The 25,793-nt window shown below is 41.2% G+C and overlaps 1 protein-coding gene across 2 annotated transcripts in view; it reads right to left on the reverse strand.

Annotated features, from left to right (window-relative positions):
- The window catches only part of eps15 (epidermal growth factor receptor pathway substrate 15), a 69,806-nt gene that overhangs the window by 8,579 nt on the left and 35,434 nt on the right, over nt 1–25,793 (reverse strand). Inside the window, exons 13-24 of one of the 2 annotated variants that reach the window (XM_088599010.1) lie at nt 21,265–21,337; nt 14,391–14,552; nt 12,540–12,737; nt 7,921–8,121; nt 6,361–6,444; nt 4,929–5,028; nt 4,416–4,460; nt 3,595–3,806; nt 2,946–3,015; nt 2,519–2,589; nt 1,294–1,435; nt 456–637 (exon numbers count right to left, since the gene is read on the reverse strand). In XM_088599010.1, coding sequence (XP_088455136.1) covers nt 456–637; nt 1,294–1,435; nt 2,519–2,589; nt 2,946–3,015; nt 3,595–3,806; nt 4,416–4,460; nt 4,929–5,028; nt 6,361–6,444; nt 7,921–8,121; nt 12,540–12,737; nt 14,391–14,552; nt 21,265–21,337 — 1,540 coding nt within the window. The remainder of the gene's footprint in view (nt 1–455; nt 638–1,293; nt 1,436–2,518; nt 2,590–2,945; nt 3,016–3,594; nt 3,807–4,415; nt 4,461–4,928; nt 5,029–6,360; nt 6,445–7,920; nt 8,122–12,539; nt 12,738–14,390; nt 14,553–21,264; nt 21,338–25,793) is intronic. The other variant, XM_088599009.1, reaches the window with a different exon arrangement.

A 25,793-nucleotide genomic window follows, 5' to 3' on the forward strand; every position in this document is an offset into this window, starting at 1 on the left:
TATACTACATTGGATTATAAATTTTACTTCTGGAATTTGATCTAAGCACATCAAATGGCAATCCTTATCTTCTATTGAAGAGTATGAGCTCTTTTATCGTTGCCTTCTCCAACATCCTTTCCTTTCAGCCAAAGCAAAAAGGCATATGAGCAACCAATAGAACAGCTCCATTCAGGGATAAGCCTGAAGAGTACGGGAAATACTGTCTTAGCGCAGAAAGGAAACAGTCTGCAGCAGCTGTAAAGAGCACGCACATTAATAATTGTAAAATTAATGATTCATTTTACAATGTTAATAATCCATTACTTAATTTTAACCTCCTTATTTAGTTCCACGTCAGTTGCCATAACTTATTTCCTATCTGGTTTTTGGGTTCCTCTTTGGCTGGAGATGGAAAGATAAGCTCAAGCTTGAGTCTGTCTGGCAGGGGCTCTAGCAGGCAGGGAGGTGCTCACTTTGTCAAAGCTGGCGAAGCTGTCAGGGTCCTTCAGAGTCTGTCTGGGAGAGGACGGGGAGAAAGGGTCCTGCAATTTCTCCTCCTGGGACCGAGAGCTGTCTCCGGATCCCCGAGACAGGAAGGAACCTTTCCGATGGAAGGAGTCCGAGGACTCAGATCTGGAAATGGAGGACCGCTTCCCTGCGCAGACACAACATCACAACAACACTTACAGCAGCCACGCTTGGCGAACACAGGAAAAAGGGGGCAACGGGTCTCTGAAAATTTCCACGCTCTGGGAAACAGCAACGGTCGGAAAACTGGTCATTTTCCACTTTGCTATTAATTGCTCGGTGTGTCCTGTTGTTATTAAAGTGTGTGTTATTAAAGCACAGATACAAGCTTTCACAGTTCAGGCACAGGTTAAAACCTCTACTGGAAAAACACACCTGAACAAGGCCACTTAGACAGCAAATGTGTCCAGTTTTCCCAATAAGACAGGCAGCATAAACAAGAGTTCGGCGTTTTCAGACAAAACTAAAGAAGTGCACAGGCAGCCATCTTTCATTATATATACAGTCGAACTGCAGAAGGCAAACCAGGAGGCAGGACTGCCCTATCGCTGGAGCCAAAGAGCAGGTTTAGTCAGGTCACTAAATGAAAACCTCACTGCTAGAATAGAGTGACCTGTTGTAACCCAGGCGGGACCTTGGGGACCAAGCGCTCATGTCCATCAGAGAGCAGGGCAGTGAGGCCAACAGGCAGGCTTGCCCAGCTGGCTTGTTGTTCGTGTGAGCTGCCAAGACAGCCGGACTGGGAGCAGCTCCATTCTGCCCCACTGCACAAACCACTGTTACCTGGCGGAGGCGGCGGGGGCCTGGTGGGGGTCCCCGTCTTGGGGGGCAGGGCAGGCGGCACATCTGGACTCGTCATTCTGTCCTCCTGAAATAGGTTCTTACTGCTCAAGACGTCAGAGCTGAAAGGATCTGAGCCATTGGACTATGAAGCAAACAAAGGTTAGAAGACAATCTTATTCAACTTTGTACAGATTAGCACAAGCTACCTTAAAAATAGATTAAATTATTCGGAATCGCCAGTTATGTTTTCTAATTCCCAGTTCACAGCTACAAACTCCAAAACCAGACGCAGGACTATGAAGAAGTGTAAGAAGACTCTTCCATCTTGCCCATCTTCCAACCATTTGTGTTTTACTGCAACACTCATTGAAGAAGAGGTGCATATTTCACCAATAGCACTGATAGTTTGCGGGTGCCCAGGAAGTTTCAGGGGCTGATGTACCATCAGGAGCTGAGGGGGGCTTCGCCACAGATCCCACCCCACTCTCAGTGGTGTTCAGACAATTGTGCTCCATCACTTGGGAAGTCTCAGTCGGCTAGTAACCTGATCCAGACTCATGCTCACAGCACCCGGATCATAGAACTCAAACTGGGCTAGTGCCTGCACCTTTACTCACTGAGCCACACAGGAGTGATACAGCTTATTTTAATGTAGAAAAAACAACTAAATCAATTACAGGGGGATGCATTCCTGAAAAATGCCATGTCATTAAAAAAAACACAAGAACAATCCCCCATAGGAATGCATGCAAACAGGGGGGAATGTGTTGTGGGTTCAGTCTCAATCTGAGGGTTGAACTCCCAAATAAAAAAAATTACATGCTTTAATTTATATAAGATGTTTATATAGTTTTAATGCTTTAATAAATGCTTGTGGATATTTTGAATTCCATGTCAACTGTGAAGGGAAGGCTTGTAAGTGGCAGGTGGTGAACAGTGTGGAAAATGGTCACATGCCCAAAGACTAAACAACTCCACATTGCGCCATTTAAGAGTCACATTAGTAACATTACAATTATTATTTATTGACAGATTGATATGATTATTAACCATTTTATCTAAGAACAAAATTTGCTTTTATGTTGAATGTTAAGTTTGACAACTGCATTTCATATTTAAAAAAAAAACTTCGTCTTTTAACCAGCTCAATCATAACCTGTTTTCTTTTAGTCTACAAATACCTGTGGAAGGGATCATGGACATAACAGTGTGAACTGTCATTTACCTTTGACAGGTTGCTAAAATCAGCAAATCCACCTCCAAAAGTGTCACTGCCAAACACAGAGGCAAAGGGGTCTGTGAGGGAAACACAGAGAAGATTACACACTAACAGAGGTGACATTGTGCTAGTGGTACCCTCCATAACGCCAACTTAAACTACACACAGCCACTTCTGGGACAAGATTTAGTATTGAAAATAATAAAAACATGATTATGAAGCAATAATGATTTGACCTATGTCTGCGTGTGCTTTCTCCCACGTCCCAGAGACCTGCTGGTTAGATTAAGTGGCGTCTCTAAACTGTTCCTATCCCTTGTGCTTATGTAAGTTTTAGAGTAAGGTGCAAGAAACCTTAAGAGGTAATTTTAAACTTCCTGAGAAAATCAGCCCAGCCTTCAATCCCTCTGTGCACTAACAGGGGGAGACTCACCTGGGTCAGAACCTGTGGTTACTGCAGTGCCTCCTGGAGCAAAGGGGTCATTGACCAGGGTTGTCTCCATCTGAGAAGAACCAGGAACTGTTACTGCCAGACTCTTCACACATTTGTACTGCTGTCTTTGCTTTGTCTAAGACTTGCTATTGAGTCTTTTGTCATTACTTTTCCACAATCTCACTAAAATTGAACTCCATTTCTCAGGTGGGTGAAAAACAGCCCAAAATATACATTTTGTAGCATGTTTGAATTTCAAAGAACCTCAAAAATGTTAAAAAAGTAATTTTCTTTTTTTTTTGCAAAAGTGACAGGAAATACATACCCACACATACACCACTGCTTCCCAAACATCAAGTCCATACAGTATCTTAGCTACATAAAATACACAGGCCAGTAGGTTCTCAAAATTACCTCACAAAATCTAAGTCACCCAATCAAATCCGACAACTAGACTGGTGCCGACAGGTTCAGTGCACTGTACTGCTCAGGGTGGACAGAAAAAAGTCATTTTTAAATATGCTAAACGTATAAATCATCCTTGTTTTTGTATGGAGCCAGCGTTGTCAAGTGTTTGCAAACTCCCTAACGGCAAGAAAAAAAAGTCATCAGGCCACCTCGCTGAAAACCTGAGCACTGCAGGACTGACCTTGGCCAGCTCTGGACCGCCGGTGGAGCTCGTGAAGGGGTCGGCTTCTGCGGTGCTGCTCATCTTGGAGCTGAAGGGATCGGCCTCGGGGGGGTTGCCTGGGGCCCCACTGAACGGGTCGGCCGTGGCGAAGGGGTCAGCCGACGGCTGCTTGAAGAAGGAGTCTGCAGCGAAGGGGTCCGTGCCTTTGAATGGGTCTTCACCGAATGGGTCTGACGGACACAAAAGCATAACTACATTCACAAGCTGTCAGCATACATGAGCTTAACGGGGGGCTGTGTTATATTAACACCTGCTGCGGCAGAGTCACTGAGAAACAGTCTATAGTCTGGTGTGCCTTATCAGAAGGACAGGACACTAGAAGATCCAGCAACATAATTAGGGCACCAATGGCTTAACTTTGTCTTGATAGCCATTATTTTATTTTAGTTTTTTCTGGTAAATCCCTTCATTCAGCCTGCTAAGGCCATTTGTGATCATGTACAATGGCTTTTTATATCCTAAAGAAATCTCTATATTTGAATATGATAAAGTTTCACTGTTTACCAAATGGCACAATTAAAACCATTTTGGAGCCTCTAACTCGACAACACAGCTACACAACATATGATCAGTTTACCACTATTAATACACGGCTCTGAAAACACTCCCCCATTGAAAACCCATTCATGTAAAATAGGTCACAGTATGTGGGTTTTATATAGCCTAGGATGCCACCCACAATTCAAATTCAGAACAACCTGTTGAACTGAAATCCCCTAAATAATGTATTTGCATATTCTATCCTGCTTTTTTAACAAAAGAATATTTGAATAATTTACCTGAAACGTCCACCTTTGTAAATGGATCATCTTTGAATGGGTCATCTAAAATAAATAAAAATGTCAAAAAGTAATTGTTGGTGGCAGATAAAGAATTAGCCAAATCTTTACACAACATGCTTGCAATTTAATGTTATTTTCTAAGAGACCAATATTTTATGTAACTTATTTCTAAATCTTGTGAATTAATGCGTTGGCCTGCCCATGGACCAGCACTTGTATATAGAGAGACAACTACTGTATATTAAATTTAAAATAATGTATTTTAATAAAAGGGAAATACTGTCCATTTTACACCTATCCATAACCTGATTAAAGCCAACCAGCAAAACGAAACAGGCTGGTTTCAATGAGTGATTCCCATGTTTTCTTCCTGTACTTATCCAAGGTTTGAAGCCGAGTTATTTTCTGTTTCTGCATCTTGTATTGATTATCCAATGGAGTCAAACAGAATGAAGTCACGTGTGATTGAAAAAATACTCCAGAGAGAGGACTGGAGCTCAGGGCACTTACTGTCCGTGAAGGGATCCGACTGGAAGAAGTCCAGTCCGCTCTCGGTGGAGGGGTTGGACTGTGAGGGCTCTGGCCTTTTCTCTACTTCAGGAGATTCCTCCTGCATAGATGTTCAGACACATTTGTAAAAGACAAACACTTCAAATAAGAGCATTTTAATCTACTGAGCAGCCACACAGAGTGCAGAGAGGACAGTGGGGACCTCTCTTGGTTTGTGGTGCCTGAGGAAAAGATGCTTTAGCTGTTTCAAACATTTTCCTTTCAATAATACGAAAGAAAACGGGATGTCGCAGAGAAATTTCGGAAAAGAAGTGCTCTCAAGAGCACTGGACTGACCCTAGCTGTGACTAGGAGCCACCTTACTATATTCTTACAGCCCCAGCGAGTAAAGGATTAATCTTTAGCCTTTTACAAATTGCCAGGTGGAAACTACAAACTCTACACGGACTAGAAACACACTGTCCTCCTACTAAAAAGGACATTCCCATTAGCAGCTTTCAGATGTCACAATGCCAGATTTGCCAAAGAAAACTAACTTGTTATTTCAGAAGTTGCAAACTTTACAAATGATGAATATCCAACTATACATCAGTAAACGATTTAGACATGAGGTCACCTTTATTAACAAACATGCAGTTAATCACTTGCTCATTGATATACTGCAGGTTAGAAATAAGTTATACATAAAGTTTGCAACCCCTGACAGAAGGTGTTTCCAAACATACATTTTCTCTCAAAGCCAATTTCTCCCATATTCTTTTATCAGGAAATATTATTTTTAATGCAATGCTTCCCAGGGCTCTCAAAACCAAATTAGTTCTTCACACCTGAAGAAGGCTCCACGGCTGAAACACTGCATTTTCTTTCTTCTCTTTTTAGCATGGAATAAACCTATTACTTGTTCCTTTGCAGCCTACGCATGCTGACGCAGCTACCCACCTGAACTACAAATGACTTGATTACTCCTTACATCTATAAAGCGATTTTCAGCCCAAAGGAACCACAGTGCTTGCTACATACTGTAGGAAGGACTCACTTCATCCACCAATGTTGTATAGCAGCTACCTGGGTGACCTATGACAGTCATTCTGCACCAGCTGCCCCACTAGGACAGAACAGGTGGACCAGTAATAAACACATCCCCCAGTTGCATTAAGGAAGAGCGCTGAATAGGCCAGATTACGAGATCCCAGAAAGGAATTTTGCCAGGACCTTTTTTTGATTGTCTCATCCAAAGGACAGTGTTTCACAACAGCAGTGTCACAATATGACAAGTGAAACAATGCACGACACAGTGTGTCGAAAGAGATTGGCATCTCTTCATTCCTGCAGGGCCCTGGGGAGCCTTTGTCACTTTCCTCAAAGGGTCCAGTTGCGCTGGCAGAGACAAGTGTTAAGATTAGAGAATTCCAGCAGCAGGAAGGCAGCGAACCTGTGGCTTTGGAGGACTGTCCTCTGGGAGTTCCTCTTTTTCTTCTGTTGTGTTTTCAGCCGACGAGGAAGGGCTGCTCCTTTCCTACAGAACACCAGAAATGAGGAGAAACAGGACAGTAAATTGCTAAGAGACATGAAAATGCCTCCATATATAATAATAATAATTGCTTACACTTATATAGTGCTTTTCTGGACACTCCACTCAAAGCGCTTTACAGGTAATGGAGACTCCCCTCCACCACCACCAATGTGCAGCCCCATCTGGATGATGCGATGGCAGCCATAGTGTGCTAGTACACTCACCACACATCAGCTATCAGTGGGGAGGAGAGCAGAGTAATGTAGCCAATTCATAGATGGGGATTATTAGGAGGCCATCATTGGGAGGGCCAATGGGAAATTTGGCCAGGACGCCGGGGTTACACCCCTGCTCTTTTCGAGAAACGTGCTGGGATTTTTAATGACCACAGAGAGTCAGGACCTCGGTTTTACGTCTCATCCGAAGGACGGCGCCTGTTTACAGTATAGTGCCCCCGTCACTATACTGGGTCATTAGGACCCACATGGACCGCAGGGTGAGTGCCCCCTGCTGGCCCCACTAACACTTATTCCAGCAGCAACCTTAGTTTTTCCCAGGAGGTCTCCCATCCAGGTTCTGACCAGGCTCACACCTGCTGAACTTCAGTGGGTTACCAGTTGTGAGTTGCAAGGGGATATGGCTGCTGGCTGAAAATATATTTGATGATAAAAAAGTAAACCTCTCACTCTAGTTCAAATCAGCTATGAAATGGTCTACACACCTGAACAGACTGAGAAAAGCATCATCCTGTGCTGAGGCAATTGAACAAATAGAACTGAATTTCATCCTACGCTGCAGCTCTTAAGTCTTTGAAAGCACTCGCTCTGAAATGTTCCCAAAAACTCCAAAAAGGTGTAACACAGAAGCAAATCTCTGGGATCTAAACCCTTTTCAATATATCTGCTGCACCACAATCTATATACTGTACAGTTACATTCTATAAATAAAACATTGCAATGAAGTTGCAGCCTACTACCAAACTCTTTCTAAATGCTCTTGCCTTGTAGGCACTTTCCTTTTCATTTTCCGTAACACTCACAGAAGTGTGAAGTAGTACTAAGCGTGGTAGAAAACATAAGGCTGGAGGAGTGGTTGAGGCAAAAAACCCATAACCGACAGGTTGTGGAATCTTGTCCCAGACTGCTGTTGCAAAGGAAGAAGTAAAGGATTATTCCATGCTGAAAAGAGAAGAAAAGAAACAACACCACAGCCGAAATGTTGTGCTTCTTTTCTTCTTTTCAGCATGGAATAATCCTTTACTTCTTCCTTTGCAGTCTACGCATGCCAACGCAGTTGCCTACTTAAACTTCTTCAACCCAGACTGCTGTTGTACCCTTTAGCAAGGTGCTTCACTCAAGAGCGCTTCAGTAAAATGTCAGGTGGTACAAAATTGTACAAAGATATGCAGCTTTGGATAATAATCATATTCTTCAGCACCTCTTTATTTCTTCCCCAATCACAATAGCTGGATTGACTCACCGGAGTGTCCTGCTTCAAGGTACTGGGGATGCTGCTGTAGATGTCCTCAAGGACTGCTGTTTCGGGGTCCTCCTCAGGGGTCTTCGGCACCTCCTCCTCCGACGTGCCATTTACCAGTGGCCCCACCAGGTGCCGTCTCCAGCTCGTCTGGCTCCTGGAGTCCCTCTCCATCTCCTTTAGCTCCAACAGTTTCTGCTGAACCTGCAGAGCACAGCCAATCAGTGCCACACCAGCCTAGCAGCACAAGTTCCAGAAAGGTGTAGCATGACACAACTGACAAACTTCTGCACAAACATTTCAGTCTGAATGGAGCCTGGAACAGACTGAGGCGCTTGAAGTCACTCCTTATAACTAAGATACTAAACTGATAACAGGTGACAACTGAAAAACAACACAACCACATTACAGAAAATTTGAAAGTGTTCCAAATGTTGTCATTGTACTGTAAGTGATATATTCTCAATTCCAAGCAGCCCACAGGGGACAAATTCACTGAGTTTGTCACAACCCATTTATATTAAAGGGGCACTGCTAAATGGGGAGAGCAAAATCAAACTGTTAGAAAAATTCAACAGTCCCAGGCGATCAATAGTTTGGATCCTAAGGCACAGCAGTACTGACTCTATAAGCTGTTTAATACAATATATAATATTGATGTTGCAATATTTCTACTACTGCTTGTTTCTTATGGATTTAATGGTATCATCTAAACACCAGGTCTGCCTCCGTTTGAAGCTCAGCTAAAACAAATGCATGCTGTCCTGTCAACCAATCAGTACCCTGAGTGTGCCCAGCTGGGATTTTATTTTCTCCTGTCTTGGAGGCACCAAAGCTTCATAGTAGCTTCATAGTACTGTGAGTTCTGATGAGGTGAAGCCACAATGAGTCCCGTCCTACTAACACACAACCATTACACCTACAACACACCACAAAAGCATGGCTGAGGGAGCCTATCTAAACAAACAGCATGAATATTATAGCTACTAAATACTATACTTTATGTGTTCTCCGCTTATATGGTTCAGTTAGCAGCTGAACCAAAAAGGCTCAGTTACACAAAAGAGAAAAGAAAAATTTTGATGTGGAGCAAAAAACAAACAAACTGAGAGCTCTAATGAAAACCAACACTGGAATTATGTACCATTTTAAAGCAACTGCAATCCAGTTATTGTAGGGTAGACGCAACCATACAGCAAAAATGTAGAAAATTGTCAGAACGTCAACTGTTCAGAAAGGTATGATTTACTCTTCAGTTTGGGGAGTGCAATGTACCCCTTAACTGAAATGTGCATTGCAACTTCTTTGTTTTCTACTTAGTGCTTTTCTTTGCTACAAGGAAAGGTGTAATTTAAAAACCAAGCACTCTTAACTTCTCAGCCTTAAGGTCAGTAAAGGGAAGACAAAGTGCCCCAGATATCCACATTTATCAATAAATCAATGTTGTGACCTTATTTTAGTCCTTTCCAATAACACATTAAAGGTTAAGCCTGAACAGTTAAGACCCTAAACTCGTGTACAGCTTCCCAACACACTTCATAGTCACATTAATATTCAAGCCTGTTTTCCAATGGGCACCACTATGTGTACAGTTAATACTGAAATCGCATACATGGGAAACAAAATACAACAGTAACAGCAAAATCAAAAATAAAACCAGGAAAAGAATCCTATTTTTTTGCTATGCATAAACATAGGTAGAAATCATAAATCTGCCACAGAACTGAAGGATGTTTTCCAGAAATAGAAAGATGAAGCTCAGCTTTCCACCATTTTCTTGCCATTCTACCACAGAGACAGTGGGTTGCAGAGACACAAAGTGCTCAATACAGTACACTTTCTGATGTCTGTGTAGCATTATTTTGATTAAAAGATAGAAAATGTGTACTGATTTGTTCATCATAAACTCATAAAATGAAATCGAAGAAACAAATATTGGAATGATCTGGTAAAAGTTAAGTAAACTGCACTGGTGTCCTTAATTAATGTTGACTACCTCATTTGACACTAACAATTGAGATGGACCTGTAGGTAAAGCATTAAGTTTCCTTTTTTGCTTTTCAGTATGTTCCTTTGGAGCCTGCGCACACATGCTGTACCCAGCTCTAACATCTCTAAAAGACTTCAGAAAAGAAGCATCAAGACATGAGCCTGAATGTGGTTAATGGCTGTTTCATATTCTCAAAGAATGAGAAAAGCAAGGTTTCACCATAAAGCCAGTGAAGGTCAGCTCAGCTTTCCGCAATCAAGGTACTACTTTCTGCCTTGCTTATTCAACCTTTCAATGTGCAACATCAGCATCATATCTAATGGAGACACATTGCACATAAAATCTTAGATGACCCCCTCCCATCCACCCTTTTTAGAATATACTTTCCAACCGTCATGGAGGAGGTACCAGATCCCCTGTATGAACACAAGAGAGCTTTTACTTCCTTTATAACTAAAAACAGTCCATCACCAAATAATGAAAAAATGTTTGCAGGTAGAGATATTATTATTGATGTTGTTTTTAGACTCTTTACAAGCTAATTGTCTCTTTGTTATTACCCTTAGGGGTAATAAACTAATTCAATTCAGTACTTTTTCTTTAGATGGTCAAAACGCCAATATCAACTTACAGTGTATCAGTTTCCAGCCATCAGTAAACATGCTGTGCCATAAATTTGCCTTAAAATTAAGTATGGGAAGTGATAATTCTACCTCCCTGATGTACATTGAAACAATGCAATTATCTAGCTCAACAGGATTAAGAAAAAAGACCCTACAGGAAAAAAGTTTATGTGTGCCAAAGAATTTATTAGCGAGGGTCAAAAGAGAAGTTTCCCTTTCACTTCCTTTAAAAAGACAGTACTGGCTGTAAATCTTACAGTAGTTAAACTGACAAGAAAAAAACTAAAATTAAAACAAAGGGCCCGAACTATAAAGCATTCCATTAACAGTATTCTTGAATGGCTGGACTTTTATGAAAAAAGGTTTAAAAAACTGATGACGGGTCAGTTTTACGAACGCAAAAGCTGCCAGTCCACATGACTGAGCAGAAGAGAATAAATAAATCACTTCCAAAGTCAGTAGGCTCTGTGAGAGGCAAAAGAGCTTACTTTTGTCAAAAGATAATCAAGTCACGAAGCCTGTCCTCAGGTCAGCTCATTATTCAACTTGTACACTAATTTGACGGCTTGAAATTAACAAGAGCTTTACTGGCAGCTGCACAGCTAGCAACTGATTGGTGCTACAAGTATCAGCATACAGGAAATGACATAAATTACAATACTGGCAAAGTTTTCTCACAGTCTTCCTCCAGAGTTGGTTTAATTGCTAATTCCTAATTGTACTCTGATATTCTAGACTGTATTGTCGATTAAACGAAGAAATCAGCTTTGTATAATTTATCTGAAGCTGTTTTGTTAGCTGTGTTGTTCAATTTCTTTCTTTACATATAAATCATCAGATCGTAGTTGAGCTCCAGTGACATTTTGCTATAGTTTTATGAAACAACGTTGCATTGAAATGCTTTGCAGTCTTCTCTGACCCAGTGGATATTTCCTAGTATTTTATACTCCCTTGTATCTAAGAAAAATTATTGAATGTTGTGAATATGGAGTAAGAAAATAAAGACGAATAAAGGCTACAAAGACAGGAAACCATTTTGCTGATCTAAACAGTTAAGTAGTGAGTAATTAATTGATAGAAGGTTCTGCCGTTTCTTGACAGAAGCCAAGGTACTGGCTTCAATACAATGACTGGACAGCTTGTTACATACTCTCAAAGCCTTGCTATATAAACACAACCCTCCTATTCTTGGTTTTAAAAGCACTTCCACATAGATTCTAGTGATACCCCCTGGTTCGTGCTTCATTATGAAGAAATCCACTGGGATGCCTTTGAGTTTGTAAAAGTAAAAAGGTTCAGTTCCTTCAGCCCATCAGTATAGGACAGGATAATAAGCCCTAGAAAGCATCTGGTTGGTTATCTCTGGATTGAGTCCAAATCAGCAATCTCTGTTCTATTATGCAGTGACCAAAAGTGATCAAAATGAGGTATTACGTATTCTACAGTGTTTGCCAATCTTTTTTAATTTGGTGTCATTTTGTGCATTTGCATTTTCACAGCATATTTACATAACCAATGACTGGAATTTCACGTTTTGTTGAGTCATTATAATCAATCGCCCACTTAAAGGAGACTTTTATGTCTTCTGGATGTATTTTAATTAAGAATAAACATAAAAAATATGAAATTGAGCTAGACTACATTAACCTTTTTATACAGAGAACTAAAAATGCAAAGGCACAACTTCCGCAACAGCAGCATGGCACGAAAAAAAAAGAAGGGAGATGTGCAGATAGGATTTAATGTTTTGTTACACTTCTGTAAGGCCTGAATGTGTCATAATAATAATAATAATAATTCCTTTCACTTATATAGCACTTTTCTGGACACTGAGTCCACTCAAAGACCTTGACAAATAAAGGGTCCACCACCACCAATGTGCAGCACCCACCTGGATGATGTGACGGCAGCCATAGTTCTCCAGTACACTCACCTCACACCAGCTATCAGTGGGGAGGAGAGCAGAGCCATGGTGTCATGTGGAAATTGCCGGGGGTCTGGTACAGTACCTTGGAGACTTCCTGTTGCGAGCTTTGGAGCGACTCCTCCAGGGGGCTGAGCTGGGCCTTGCTGGCCTCCACTTTCTCCTCCAGCTGCGCCGTCTCCAGCTGCAGCTGTCGCAGCTGCTCGTGCGCCTGGGCCAGCTCCTCCTCGTATCGAGAGATCTTCCTCTCCTGATCCACACGCTCCGTTTGCAGTTTGGAGATCTGGGCGGGGGGGGGGGAAAGAGTGAGTTGAAGGAGAAAGATTTGAAGAATGAACAGATTATACAATTCAGCTCCAGTTCAGGGATGCTTTTCGTTAATCTTTAAGCTTTTTTTGAAGCAAATTTAGTGTCAGTGCTTGGCTGAGGACCCAATAATGCAAAGCTACAAAGTTTTGAGGTCTAGGGTTATGACCGAATGCTTCTAATTCAGAATCCCTTCTAAAAATGATAAATTAAAAAAATTAAACGGTGTAAAGAACCCTAGCATTACGATTAAGATTCAAGCCGTAGACACGGCTATCTTTTTTTTTTTAACCAATATCCATTTAATCCAGAGGTGGATTATCAGTACTTATATGTTCAAATCAGGTTTCCCTCTGGGTGGTCCAGTTTCCTCCCACAATCCAAAGACTGGTAGGTTAACTGGCTTGTGGGAAAACTGGCCCTGGTGTATATGTGTTTGTCTGCAATACAATGGACTGGCATCCCATCCAGGGTGTACTCTGCCTTGCATCAGTTGCTTGCCAAGATAGGCTCTGGTCCCCCCACGATTTTGTACTGGACAAAGCCATTAGAAAATTATTTATGGATGAATGGATGTTACTGTTAAGCTTGTGTTACAGACAAAACACACTTGATGTGAGACTTTTTTTATTGTTGTTATGAGCTGAGGGTGTATGTCATTTGCAGTTCACGTTCTGACTACAATATTCAAGACCTTACTCAGAAAACTAAAAATATTGAGGATGGTGTGAGGCATTTTCCTAGCTGCAGGTTAGTTCAGATTATCAAAGAGGCTTTTCTAGTGAATTACGCTGGTTAATTAATTTCATGGTCAATCATCAGAGCGTTCAACATAGAACACACCATAAAGGGAAAGAGAAGGAAATCCCTCCTCTTTCTCTAAGCTTGTGCCATGTCAGAGGACCTTGCTCTGGTCTGTCTTGGAGACTCAATAATCTGATCATTAAAAAAAAATGCTGTCCTTTTTATTTTAGGAAATTCTTATTTCCTTTATAGTGGAATCCTCAGACTATAGACATTCACTCCTAGTTGGTGATGCATTTTTAGAGCAGGGAGATTGATTCCCACGGAAGGGAGATTTAGTTATGAATCATATTCTTCTATTTTTATTTTCCTTTAGGTTTAGGTTCCATTCTATTTCAGATTACAGGGGAAAAATTCTGCATGGAATGTAGGCCTCGGAAATGCATAGATTTGTAGATGTGTTATTTGTGTAATGTGGTATACACGGTTCAGGTGCATTATTGACGGGTTGATATTTGTTTGACAAAGCTGTGTCAGAGAATATGTAGAACTCAAGTGCGATTTCTCAGGTGCCTTAAATTCTTACCTGCTGTTTGGGTACATTTTAACCCCCCCCCCCCCCAATTTGTAACACTATCAACACCATTCAAGTGATGCACTGCAAGGACTGAGAGAGTGTTTGAACCTTAAATATCTAACTAGTGTCTCCACTGCCAGATGTCAGAAATGTTCATCTGGAAACAAAAGTGGCCATGTAATGAGGATGATCAATGTGCTCAAAAAAAATAAACAGAAAACGTCTACCTGTATAAAAGTACGCGGGTTTACACCAGAGGCAGGGGCCTGTTTGTACTAGGCTTAGTGTAATGTGGCTGTCCTCTCTTACCAGCTCGCTCTCCTGCGTGCACTGCTGGCGGATCTTCCCCAGCTGCTCTTCCAGAGCTTCTTTCTGCTGGTCCAGCTTACCCAGCACCTCCTGGATCTCCTGCCGCTGGGCCTGTAACTTCTGTAGCTCCTCGCTTTCCCGCTGCACTTCATCCTGCAAGTCCTAGGGAAGAACGGGAGAGAGCCGCACGCAATGCATCAACACTGGGATTGGGCTGCAGCCTGTGCAGGAGAAATCCTATCATCAGCCATTCATCGTGTTTCTCTGGCTACAGCTGAGAAACATAAACCTAAAACATTGTAACTCTCAAAACACTTATTACCATTACCCTGGGAAAGTCATAGAGGCTTCAATGCCATGCCACAGACAGAAATCTCAGTAGAGAGTCTGAAAGAGTTCCAGGGAAGTCAATATCAACACCATTCTGAATGCTGCCAAAGACACTGGCTTTAGTACTTGCACAGAGACACTAGTGCCCTTATCAGCAGAGAACTGCACCTCACTGCCAAAGTCAGAGCAGTACAGCCTTCAACAGTGCTTATTAAAACAAAACTATTTATTACTGAAAGCTTATTACACTGCCAAGAGGATCAACTTCAGCCCACTAGCAAGAAACTCTCTGTAGACACTGGTCTAATGCAGAGAAGATAATCGAACCTGTTCCCTGGCACCTAATATTATCACATGAGGAAAAGCCTTCATTTGTAAAATGTGGAAAAACTAAAAAATTTAGAAATTCTAAAATGTCATTTGTTTTGGTATTAAAAACCGTTGCTTCATCTCTCCTTATGTCATCGGAGGCTTAGTAAGATCCTTTTGAATTTCCAAGAAGATGCACTGCACCAGTATTCAAGAGCTTCAAAGCATTTTAAAGAGTTAGTTAGGTCAGGGATCCCAATCCTGGTCCCTGAGTCCCATGCACCAGCTTGTTTTCATTATAGCCCAACTTAATTACCTTATTCAAGCTGCAATTGAACAAACAAGTTGCCTCATTGCAAGTTGTAACAGCTCCAAATGGACACTTAATGCTAACTGTGCTAACTGATGCCTGTAACTGGTCCTTGGTTTCAAAATACTCTATGTAAAGGGCAATGATTCCAACAATGTCACAACAATGAAAGAACACAGAATTACCACAGAGTCTCAACATTTATGCTTTTTATTCCTGCTTTTATTCCTTCAGATCACAGCTTACAAACTGGTGGACCATTAACAGCCCAGAAGCCATTTCGTGGCAACAAAGAAACAGTTCTTGAAGTCACGGGTTTATGCCGATTCTTAAAATACAGATCTCAGGTCTCCGTTAACAGTTCACCACAAATGGCAGAGGCAGTGGGGAAAAAAAGCTGCTCCATCTTACATGTGCACGATACTTATAGATCATGAAATTCTTGTACTTTAAAAAAATCATTCCGCTGATTTGGTGATTTGAAGGGAATGCAGGTTGGCTATGCTGTTGTACTAAAAACAATTCATTGCAATTGTCCCAAGCTGGGCATCTGGAGTGTCTCACTCAGGAAAGGCAGTACCTGAAGCCTGGCTAAGCTCTATTCGTGTGGGTGCGAGGCCGGGAGCCTCTAAGGAGCGGCTCATGATTGGCTGAGCAATGCTGAGCGCAGGGTAGGATTAGTCACTCAGGAATCTCTCAGTGATGCCTGCAGTGCTGAACTTGAAGGATGAGCCACTCTTGGCTCCACTGTTGGCTAGTTCACCTACACTTACTCATCCTGGGTTTGTAGCAGATTGAATAACACAGCAGGTAGGTATAACACATAAAATAAACAGAACACTCTCAGGTGGTAACCCACACGCACCTTGCAGTTGGCTGCCATAGAGGTGCCATGGTCATGCTTACATTCAGGACCACTGGGTGGGATAAGTAGAACAGACAGGCACGCTAGGGTGCTTCATTCACCTTTGGGCACCTTTACCCTGAATCCAACAGCACCCAAATCTGAGTAACAATGGCTATTCCACTTTTACCCAAAATATCCATATAGGCTGATATCCCATACTGGCCAGCTTCAACCCTGAAACCATTAGGCCAGTACTCAGGTATAAAAGAGTTAAATCAAAAGAAAGGGAGCAACTGGCGTTTTTTATACTGTCCCCAGTGTAGAAGAAAAAAAAACAAAAAAACAGAAGGTGGAAAGAAAGTTTTTTAAAGAAAACATGGCTCCACCTCCCCCATCCCATCAATCAATGATCATATTTGCAATCCCCATTTAGAAAGGTAATAAAAACTCATATTTCCCTTCCAATACTAATTAATTCAAATTAGGTGGAAGTTTTACACAGAGAACACTAAACAAACTGGATCCTCTAAGCAGTCTGCAATTTTTTTTAACTGAGGTAAAACAAAAGGCTACCTTTCCATAATGAGGCCATAATCAGAACTGAGCAGTCATAAATCCTGACAAGCACTACCAAGGTTTCACAAATAAGCCTTGAAGCATCTCATTCCAGGAAATGAAGCAAGAAGTCGAAACCTCCCAAGGATGAACCTTTCACTTAGCACAGCCAAGGACTCTGAGGGAGGCAGAGGCAAAGGAGACTAAATTAAAAATTAATAAGTGAACAAAGAAAAAATGACTTTTCTAATTGGATTCTGATGGGTGCCATTGTAATTTCTACAAAGAAACCACACAAATCTTTCCAAATTAGTCTTGCTTCGCACTCAACTGTCAGGTACTAAAATAGAAGCCATTCATCATGCCGAAAAGCTGTACAACGGCTGAGACAAAGGGCTTTCTGGTTTTATCTGCATAGCTTATTCCTCAAGCCCGTGCAGGTGTGAGTGCGGGAAAAGAAAAATCAGGATTCTGTAAATAACGGGATGGTACCCAAGAAATCCATACAATTTTATCTGGAGAGAATGTATCATTCATTAATGCAGTTTATTGCAGTTTTCACAAATTCAGTGTATATACACCTATGCCAGGAGTAATCATTTTTCCTCCCCTTTATTTTTCCTACTGCTTGTGGTTAGAGTAGTGCAAATTAAATTGGTTTTAAAAACCAATTTACTTACAGTGAAATGAACCAGAGCCTAATATCTCTGCTGAAGCTCTTCCCAGGAAAGTGCAGTGATGCATTCATTGTAACTCCCCCACCACCACCACCACCTCAACCAACCAGCGGTGCTCTGACACAGCTCTGAATAGAAGCACTTACAAAACCGCACCTTCTCAAATTTACAGTTCACTCGATTCTGCGACAATGACTCAAGACAGCACAGGAAACTAGGCAACACAGTGTGGAAACTCAGCTTCGTCAGCTAATAGGAGCGCGAAGAAAGCTCTGTAATGCAGTTTAAAGCCTGTGGTAAATGTTAAAGGGAATTTGTATTACTGGGAGACAACACAAGGCATGAAACAGCATAATTGCTAACTTGAACTCATGGGCAACAGAGCTTGATGCAGACGACCTATTACTGCAGCAAATCAAAGAGGTGAAAGGTGGAAATTCCACAATTTGTATTATTAGCCCATACATTTCAGTTAAGAGCAGAGCAAATTCTTTTCCCTCACAAGTTATTACTTATAACAAATCGCCAAAGAAATGGAGCTGCAGAGGAAACAAACTCGTTCACATTTATTTTACACGACCTTCGTTTGGTGTGTTGAACTGGCTAAAGTATATTCATGGATTCCTGTCAAACAAACAAGCTAACACAAGTTTAAAATGAAAGAATCAAAAAGGCACTTTTCATAGCAGTGGTCAGTTCAAGTGAAGGCAGAAAACAAACCCTCATGTATGGAAATGGAAAACGTAAAACAAAACGTTAAACCACATTTTCACGTAGCATCACATGAAAAATGTTTTAATTTACAAAGGGAAATGCTGGATATTTCTGATTGCAGCAAAACTGAAAATTTCTTAAGCAATTTGCATGACCTAAATAACATTTTAAAAGCAGGGAATGTTTTAACACTGAGTATAATATTGGTGTCGAACACTGAGTGTAACCATATCTGTGATGAACTGTCTTCTGGAAATCACTACAAACTTTCACTTTTCAGATCACTGTCATTTTATTCCACAGCCCTGCTGCCTTCCTCCTGACCAGTAGGAAAAATTTAAAAGAAGATTTGATCGTAATCGTAAGTCCTTTATTAAAAATTGAATAAATATAGCTACCGGGGGAATATTTTTTAAAAAGTGGTTCATTTCAATACCCAGAGAACCAACTGCAGTCCATCTCATGTACAAACTGCCAGGTATTAATACAAAGGACTCTCCTGGAGGCCCCAGTGTCTTGTGGTATTTGTTCCAAGCAAAGTCTGTCTTATAGTATGTGCAATCAACTTGTATCAACTGAGAAATTTATCAGCACTTATTCAAACTTATTCAAGAACAACTGTTTTTAACAAAAACACAAAATCTTTGAAGAAAAAAAAAAGTCCAGTTGTGACTATCAGCTCAATTATGTAACTGAGAAAACACACAGATGAAAACCAGAAAGCATGAGCAGTGAGATACGAGACTACAAGAGCATAGACTATCGAGTAGCAGTAATAATGCACACAGCCAAGCTGGGCCTCTCGCAGCCAGTCTCATGTGGTCATTTTAGCATTTTTCAATTGATGACCATGTTGGGTTTATTATTGTCATACTTTTTTGGGAATTTAATTTTTTGTGCGCAGTTCAATTTCCTATGTGCGCGGATTTCATAACCTGTGTACGCGCGCACAGCTTAGAGGGAACACTGATTGCAGGGCAATGGAGCTCTGTATTCAATACTGTATTCTGTATTCAGCTCTGCCTTTCCTGTTTCCGTGATTCTGCAATTCATTTGGTTCCTGACTACATGCTGCACTCGAGCCAAGCCCTCGTGCTTCCACAGATCCAACCCAGCTTTTTCCCCCCATCAGTACTGCCACTGCCGAATGGCCCCACTGAGAGCTATATTTAGCTGCCTGATGGCTTATGCTAATAAATGAGTGTGACTGTAGCCTGTAAATAATGTTCAATTCAACTGCCTTGGTACTGTGATTGAAGTTAAGGGACCCAAGCCAGTTTTGTAGATTAATAATTAACTACAGGTATTGCCTAGAATTTTAAACAGACCCCCTTGGGCTTGCTTCAGCAAAGGTTTAAGTGTATTAAGAATAACCATCACAATAGCACAGACTACATCCCTGCAAAACATCTTAATAATTAAAACGCTTAAATAAAAAAACACCTGATGAAGGTTCCATGGTCGCAAAGCTGTAGATCTTACTTAAGCATTTCTTTTCGACCTTCCTTGGAGCTCAGTGCTCTACTCCCCAAGTATATATGGGGGTTCTTCCATCCGACTTTTATTAGGCTTTAAGCATAGAGATCAGCACTGCTAACAATGTGACATAATGACATGCAGTGTAAAATTAATGTCTTTGAAGGTTTTTGCGCCACCAGCTTTTTTCAATAACTGATTAGTTAATACAATTATATACATATGTTATCCATCTGTGCTTGGGCCAAGCTGAACCCTGTTCACTTAGTTCTAAATTTGAGAGCACAGAGTTCCTGGTACACATAAAAAGGCCAGTGTAAAATTGACATTGTTTCCTCTGTAATATTAAAGCAAAATGCATTGTTGATGCAGCTTCATGCAAAAATGTTGGGTAATGCTATAATGAGCTCAGCTGGATTCAAAGCTGATGTTTAAATGAGCCTTCTGCATGTCGGACGCACTTAAAATCTAGCTTAGTACAACAGGGAAAGGGAGCTGCAATGTTATGTACCTAAATCCAGCGTTTAAATCAACTTTAATGAGGAAATCAGCAAGAATTCAGAACGTAAGAAAGGAAGCAAAGTCAAGGAGGGTATTCGACACATCTGGCTCATTTAGTTAACTCTGGCTGTTGGACTACTGGACCCTCGTAGTACCACCCAATAATCCAACAAATACAAAATTCTGATGAATATCAGTCCTCAAAGATTGAAAGTGCACCCAGAGAACCATCATCAATTATAACATTCCAAAAGTGTTCCTATTAGTTAACGCAAGTCTAAAATGTGCAGTAGGAAAGATAGATTTGCAACTCTTTCTCCCATTTTTAGCATCCCATTTCACCGAATCAGCCATTCTGCCAATAGCAAAACAGGTAAATGGAGAAAGGAGACCATTTGAACCATTGAACTGATTGTTAAAATTTTAAAGCAGTGTTCTCCAGTCCTGAATCAAATGCCCTTGCCAGAATTTTCCGGGGATCTGCACTTCTGCTCCCTGCAGAGGCCTGTACTGGGTTCTCTTGCAAAATAAAGAGAAACATTTCACCCCACCCCTGCCGGGGTGGAATGATAACACAAAGATTATACATAGGACTGTCCAAGAAATCATCATATGTTCATCATACACTTAAACACAGGTGTATCAAATGATAACATCTTTGCAGGCACGTTGTAGCCGAAATGAAGACAGACACAAAGCTAAAAATAAATACAGATTTGAATCAAAAGCACACGCACAAGGGGGCTCTGGGACTCTGAACTTGTCAATCTGCCAGCACGTGTCACGAGGTCAGTGAAGGGTGCGTGAAAACAAACACGCAGACAAGCATGACAGTGAAGGAATTTCGAGAAATAGCATTAATGTCCCAGACAAATCTGACAAATAATGTCTGCGTCACTCAGCAAGACACAGAAGGAAAGGAATAGCAGCTTTGATATACTGTAAATGACAATGATGAAAAAAAAAAACAGTCATACGGTAAAGCAATAAAAAATGACGCCACCAAACCAGCAGACGCATTGAGCAGCCTGTAGCCTCAACCGGCATGGAGCAACCTGAAATCAGGCTTTTTAAACATTTCCTGCAATTAAAATCTGTATATCCGGAACCTGCACCTGCCCCTTCAAACACACACATACACACAGACAGCCTTACCTGTACTTCACTGGTCTTCTGTTTGATGCTTTCCTCCTTCTCCTTGATCTCCTGTTCCACAGTGGTTTTCTCCCTGGAAGACCAGCACAGGAGGCAGGAGTATTTAATAACATCCGAGACAGAGGGCACCATAGGCAGCCAGCCTCCTGCTCCCGATGGCTCGCTCTTTACAATCATTGCCCGTCTGCTGTGAAAAGGGGCTCTTGGCAGCAGGAACCCGAGTTAGGGGGGTTCAGGGTCTGGACTACACAGGAGAGAGTGCGCGTGTGCAGAGCACTGAGAGACAGAGAGAAGTCACAGACAGGAGGCGGGGGGGGGTTGGGAAAGACGAGAGGAAATCCTCCCTCCTTCTCTCTGCCCCTCGCTCCTCCCTTCCCGTCTCCTTCAGTCTGTTCCACCTCCTCCCAGCCACAGAAACGGCTCAGAGGCGCTGAGTGGAGCAGGCAGGGGTGACACAGCTGTTCCTCAGCATCTCCCTACTCCCCCACCTGCCTCCCAGACACTGTCGCTATGGAGTCAGGGGCTAATCGAGTCTGGAGAGCTAGAACGAAGCACAAGGAAGCCAGGACTGCAGTGTGAGGGAAACGGGAGTGCTTAACCCTTCACACGCCGCAGCAAACACATCTTTACTTGGCATTTCTGCGATATTCAGAAAACCCACTCTCAAGAAAAAAAATGATTCAAAATCCTATATCACAATCCTGGGATACAATTTGTAAAAAGTTATAGTATTATACTTGGCTTCTATATAAGAAAAGAAGGATGTACATCAGTAAGAAGTAGGTTTTCCAGATTTGATGTCAAACTAGCATAAAATTTAGAGCAGGCCTGCCTATAAACGTACATAAAAAAAACATTTTCCAATCGCAAAACACAGTAACCCCATGTACCTTAATATAAACTGAACCCTAACAAACCTAAAAGTGTGTATAAATGAAAATATCAGACAGGAATGCACACATGTATGTAAAGTTCTCCACTACAGATGAGACCTACTCTGCCTGTGAACCACCATTGTTTAAAGCAGCTAACAGTCTGCTTGGCATAAATGCAGGCTGATGGAAAAAAAGCATATTGTAAAATACAATTTATTGCTAGAAGTGTGATCAGTTGACATATGGCACATTATATATAAATATTTCTGCAATATTGAAAGTAACCTCTGATGGGGGCTTTGGAAAAGACAATAGCAATCATCAAATACACATCTCTGCAATTTGCAGAGCAAAATGTTTAAAAGATGTGGAAGAACTGGAGAGCTCCATAGTTTTTAGCGTTTGTCTATGGTAGTTGTTCTGTGTGCATGTTGGGGATTTTTTAATATAGAAGGAGTCTACAGGGGTAGCTGAAGGACAAAATCCATACTTTTATATAATTGAGCTTCACAAACTGTTGTTGCGATACAGCTCTGTATACAATGATACACCAAATGTGACTGATCGCGTGAGTCAGGTCAAAGATCACAGACGTGCATGTCCAAATTGTTCAACAATAAGAGACTGTATTGCCCAGTAACACAAAGAAAGCTACCATGCTGCACAGTGAGCACACAGATCTCTTCAGATTTGCCGAACACCCATCCCAGAATTGATACGGCTTTCATTACTTTCAGGAAAGTTGCATGAAAAGTAATTAGCGCAGTTCTTAAAAGCTCTGAGGAGATCCGAGCCAGATACTACTGAACTGCAAGGCCAGTTTAAAACAAGAAAGGCAGCGGCAACTCCCTAGCCACATCTTAAAAGAATGAAGGACATTTATTTCCTAACATTACTCAATTAAACACTATCTGTGAAGCTTTCCAAACTGTGAATCCATAAATCCATTTTGGGAAACTGAAAAATAAGTTAATGACAGCAGTCTCAGGAGATGACATTAACACCACAATGAAACAGCATCTGACACTGAGAGACAGTGCAGTGTAATTGAGGCCTTCATTGATAGCTCTGTTATTTAACTTAACAGCTCGAGTCCTTCCTATAAGATAAGGCTATGAGATGCATCTCCCTGGCACTACACTCTTTGAAACAAAGTAGCAATAAGATCACTGGTATATTCAAAGATGTTTACATTGATGCCAATTTTATTGCAGTAACAGTTTATTGCTGCTTATGTGTACGCTGGCTACTCTCTGCCTTGGGCACACATAATCGATTTCTAAGAGCATTCAGAAGTTTACCTAATCAGAAATGTTTCCATAAATGTTCAGCCAGAAAATGGCAGATCTGCAAAGAAAGTGTTAAAATCCAGTCTCCTCCTAACAGTACAGTACCTTTGCTATCTGATATAATGGCGCGAGGCTAGAGAATATTTAAATACACTTGAATAATGCGCAAGTTGACAAGTTAAGAAGATGATAAATGTGAACTTAAGAACTTCTTAACATGGCACACAGGGCATGGGGGGGAAATTGCCATAACACTGCCATATATTTTAGCATATGTTTAACAGTTGGCTGTCAGGGTAAGGATAGTGACAGAGTTACATTATGGGGTAAACAGTTTATACTTGCCATTAAAATCACATTACACCAGGGACACACCATATTCTAACATGAAGGACAGGAAGACTGAAACGCAGAATGTCTTTATCTAAGAAAATAATTTATCTTGTCTGTATCTAAGACAAAATTATGGCAGATAATCAAATGGACATCAGTGATGTTCATTGATTGTTGAGAAGACTTTATCAAGCAAGAACAACTTTGTATGTGAGGGGTGTGAGAAAGGAAAGAGTGGAATCTACTTGCAAATATATCAAAATGTAAAAATCATTTCCATTTCTCACTGAAACCCACTTCTCTCCACTTAAGGCTGGAGCCAAAGAAAACAAACTTTGCTTCTCTTGAAAGAGCCAGAAAGCACAGAAATGTGACTGAACTAGCCTAGCACACAAACATCAGCTCTTTTCAGGTTTTGAAGATTTTGCACATTATAAATGGATTCACAATATAAGTGAGGTATTTCCCACATTTATTATACCGTAAGAGCAGCACAGTGGCAGAGTTAGTACTGCTTTCTCACAGCGCTGAGGTCTGGGTTCAATTCTGGGGTGCTATCTGTCCAAAGACAAACTGGTAGGTTAACTGGCCCTGGTGTGAGTGTGTGCACGTCTATGTTTGCACTGTGATGGACTGGTGTCCATCCCGCCTTGTGCCCATAGCTTGCTGGGATAGGTTCTGCTTTTCCCCAGTGACCCAGTTCTGGAAAAAGCAGTTAAGAAAAGGTTGGATAGATTAAGCTGTACATGCATCAGGACTGCAGCAGTATCTGGTACTCAAACAGTAATGAATGCCAGAAAATCCTTCATGAAATGAAGTTTAACTCTTCTTTCTTTGAACCCCTAAATAATCAGTTCTGCTCACACCACAAGCATACATCACATATCACATTAGGTTTACTGGTTCAGGCATCACAGTGCAAACCAATTTCAAATGTAAAAGTCAAATACTGTACATAATACAACTTCACAAAACTGCTTCCTACTTCTGTGAGACACTATAAAAGACTTGTTTTTACACCATGCTTTCATTAACCTTAAGCTGTGGAGGATTTATAGTTCAAGGACTTAACCGTAGTACCAAATAGTACATAAAGCAAGAGTTTTGCCATATAAAAGAGAAACATCTATCCATCCTTCCATTTTCTAACCACTTCTTCCAAATCAGGATCACGGTGAAGCCTGGCAAGAAACGGGCGCGAGGAGGGATACACCTTAGACAGGTCACCAGTCGATCACAGAGCAACGGTGAAACAGCCCAACAAAAATGCAATTGAACAGACAATATATGCAATGATACAAAGACTCATTTCATAACAGATGAAATTTAAAAGGTAAGCTGCAGGATCTTGAGGATGTCAATAACATCAATTTAATTTTTTCTTTTTACTTTATGTGTGCTTCCTTATTTAAATAAATCTGTACAAGGATCTGGAGGTACAGTATTAACTGAAAGAAGTGGAGAGAAGGTTGGGGAAAGTCTCTGAGATTCAGCTACATTTTTTATGCAGAAACCACAGACACTTACATTGTCTACTTTGTAGAAATTTGCCTCCTTCTGAGGAGGTCCTCACAACAAATATTTCTCAGGACGTACAGTACTCTCTTGGTGAGGGTCCTCTCTCAGATTTTGACCTGGCAAAGATGGTAACACCTCTGCTTGGACATACTGTACACACACCAGAGTAAAATACAAAATGAAAGAGTACTGCTCTTCTGCCACAGGTTGTACTCTCTCACTTTCACCTCGAATATGCCGCTGCTTAAACTATACCTACTTCCCTCATTGATCACCAATGCCAAGGTCAAAACAGGTTCTCTGGCAAACCTGTACATTTCATGTTTCTTCTTTAGAATGATTCTCTAGTCTTGCCAAATTATCAAGGAAATTGATGCCCTTGTGTCTAATCTCTCTTTAGCTTTGAGCCTTTCTTGGATGCCAACTTTGTACTGAAAACATTACACATGGTGAGAACTACAGTGCTGTGTCTTGTATAACCAAGTATTGTACTGTTCTATTTGCTGTGGCAGTC

The sequence above is a fragment of the Lepisosteus platostomus genome, chromosome 11 (genome assembly GCF_059453375.1).
Source record: "Lepisosteus platostomus isolate fLepPlt1 chromosome 11, fLepPlt1.hap1, whole genome shotgun sequence".
Lineage (NCBI taxonomy): Eukaryota > Metazoa > Chordata > Actinopteri > Semionotiformes > Lepisosteidae > Lepisosteus > Lepisosteus platostomus.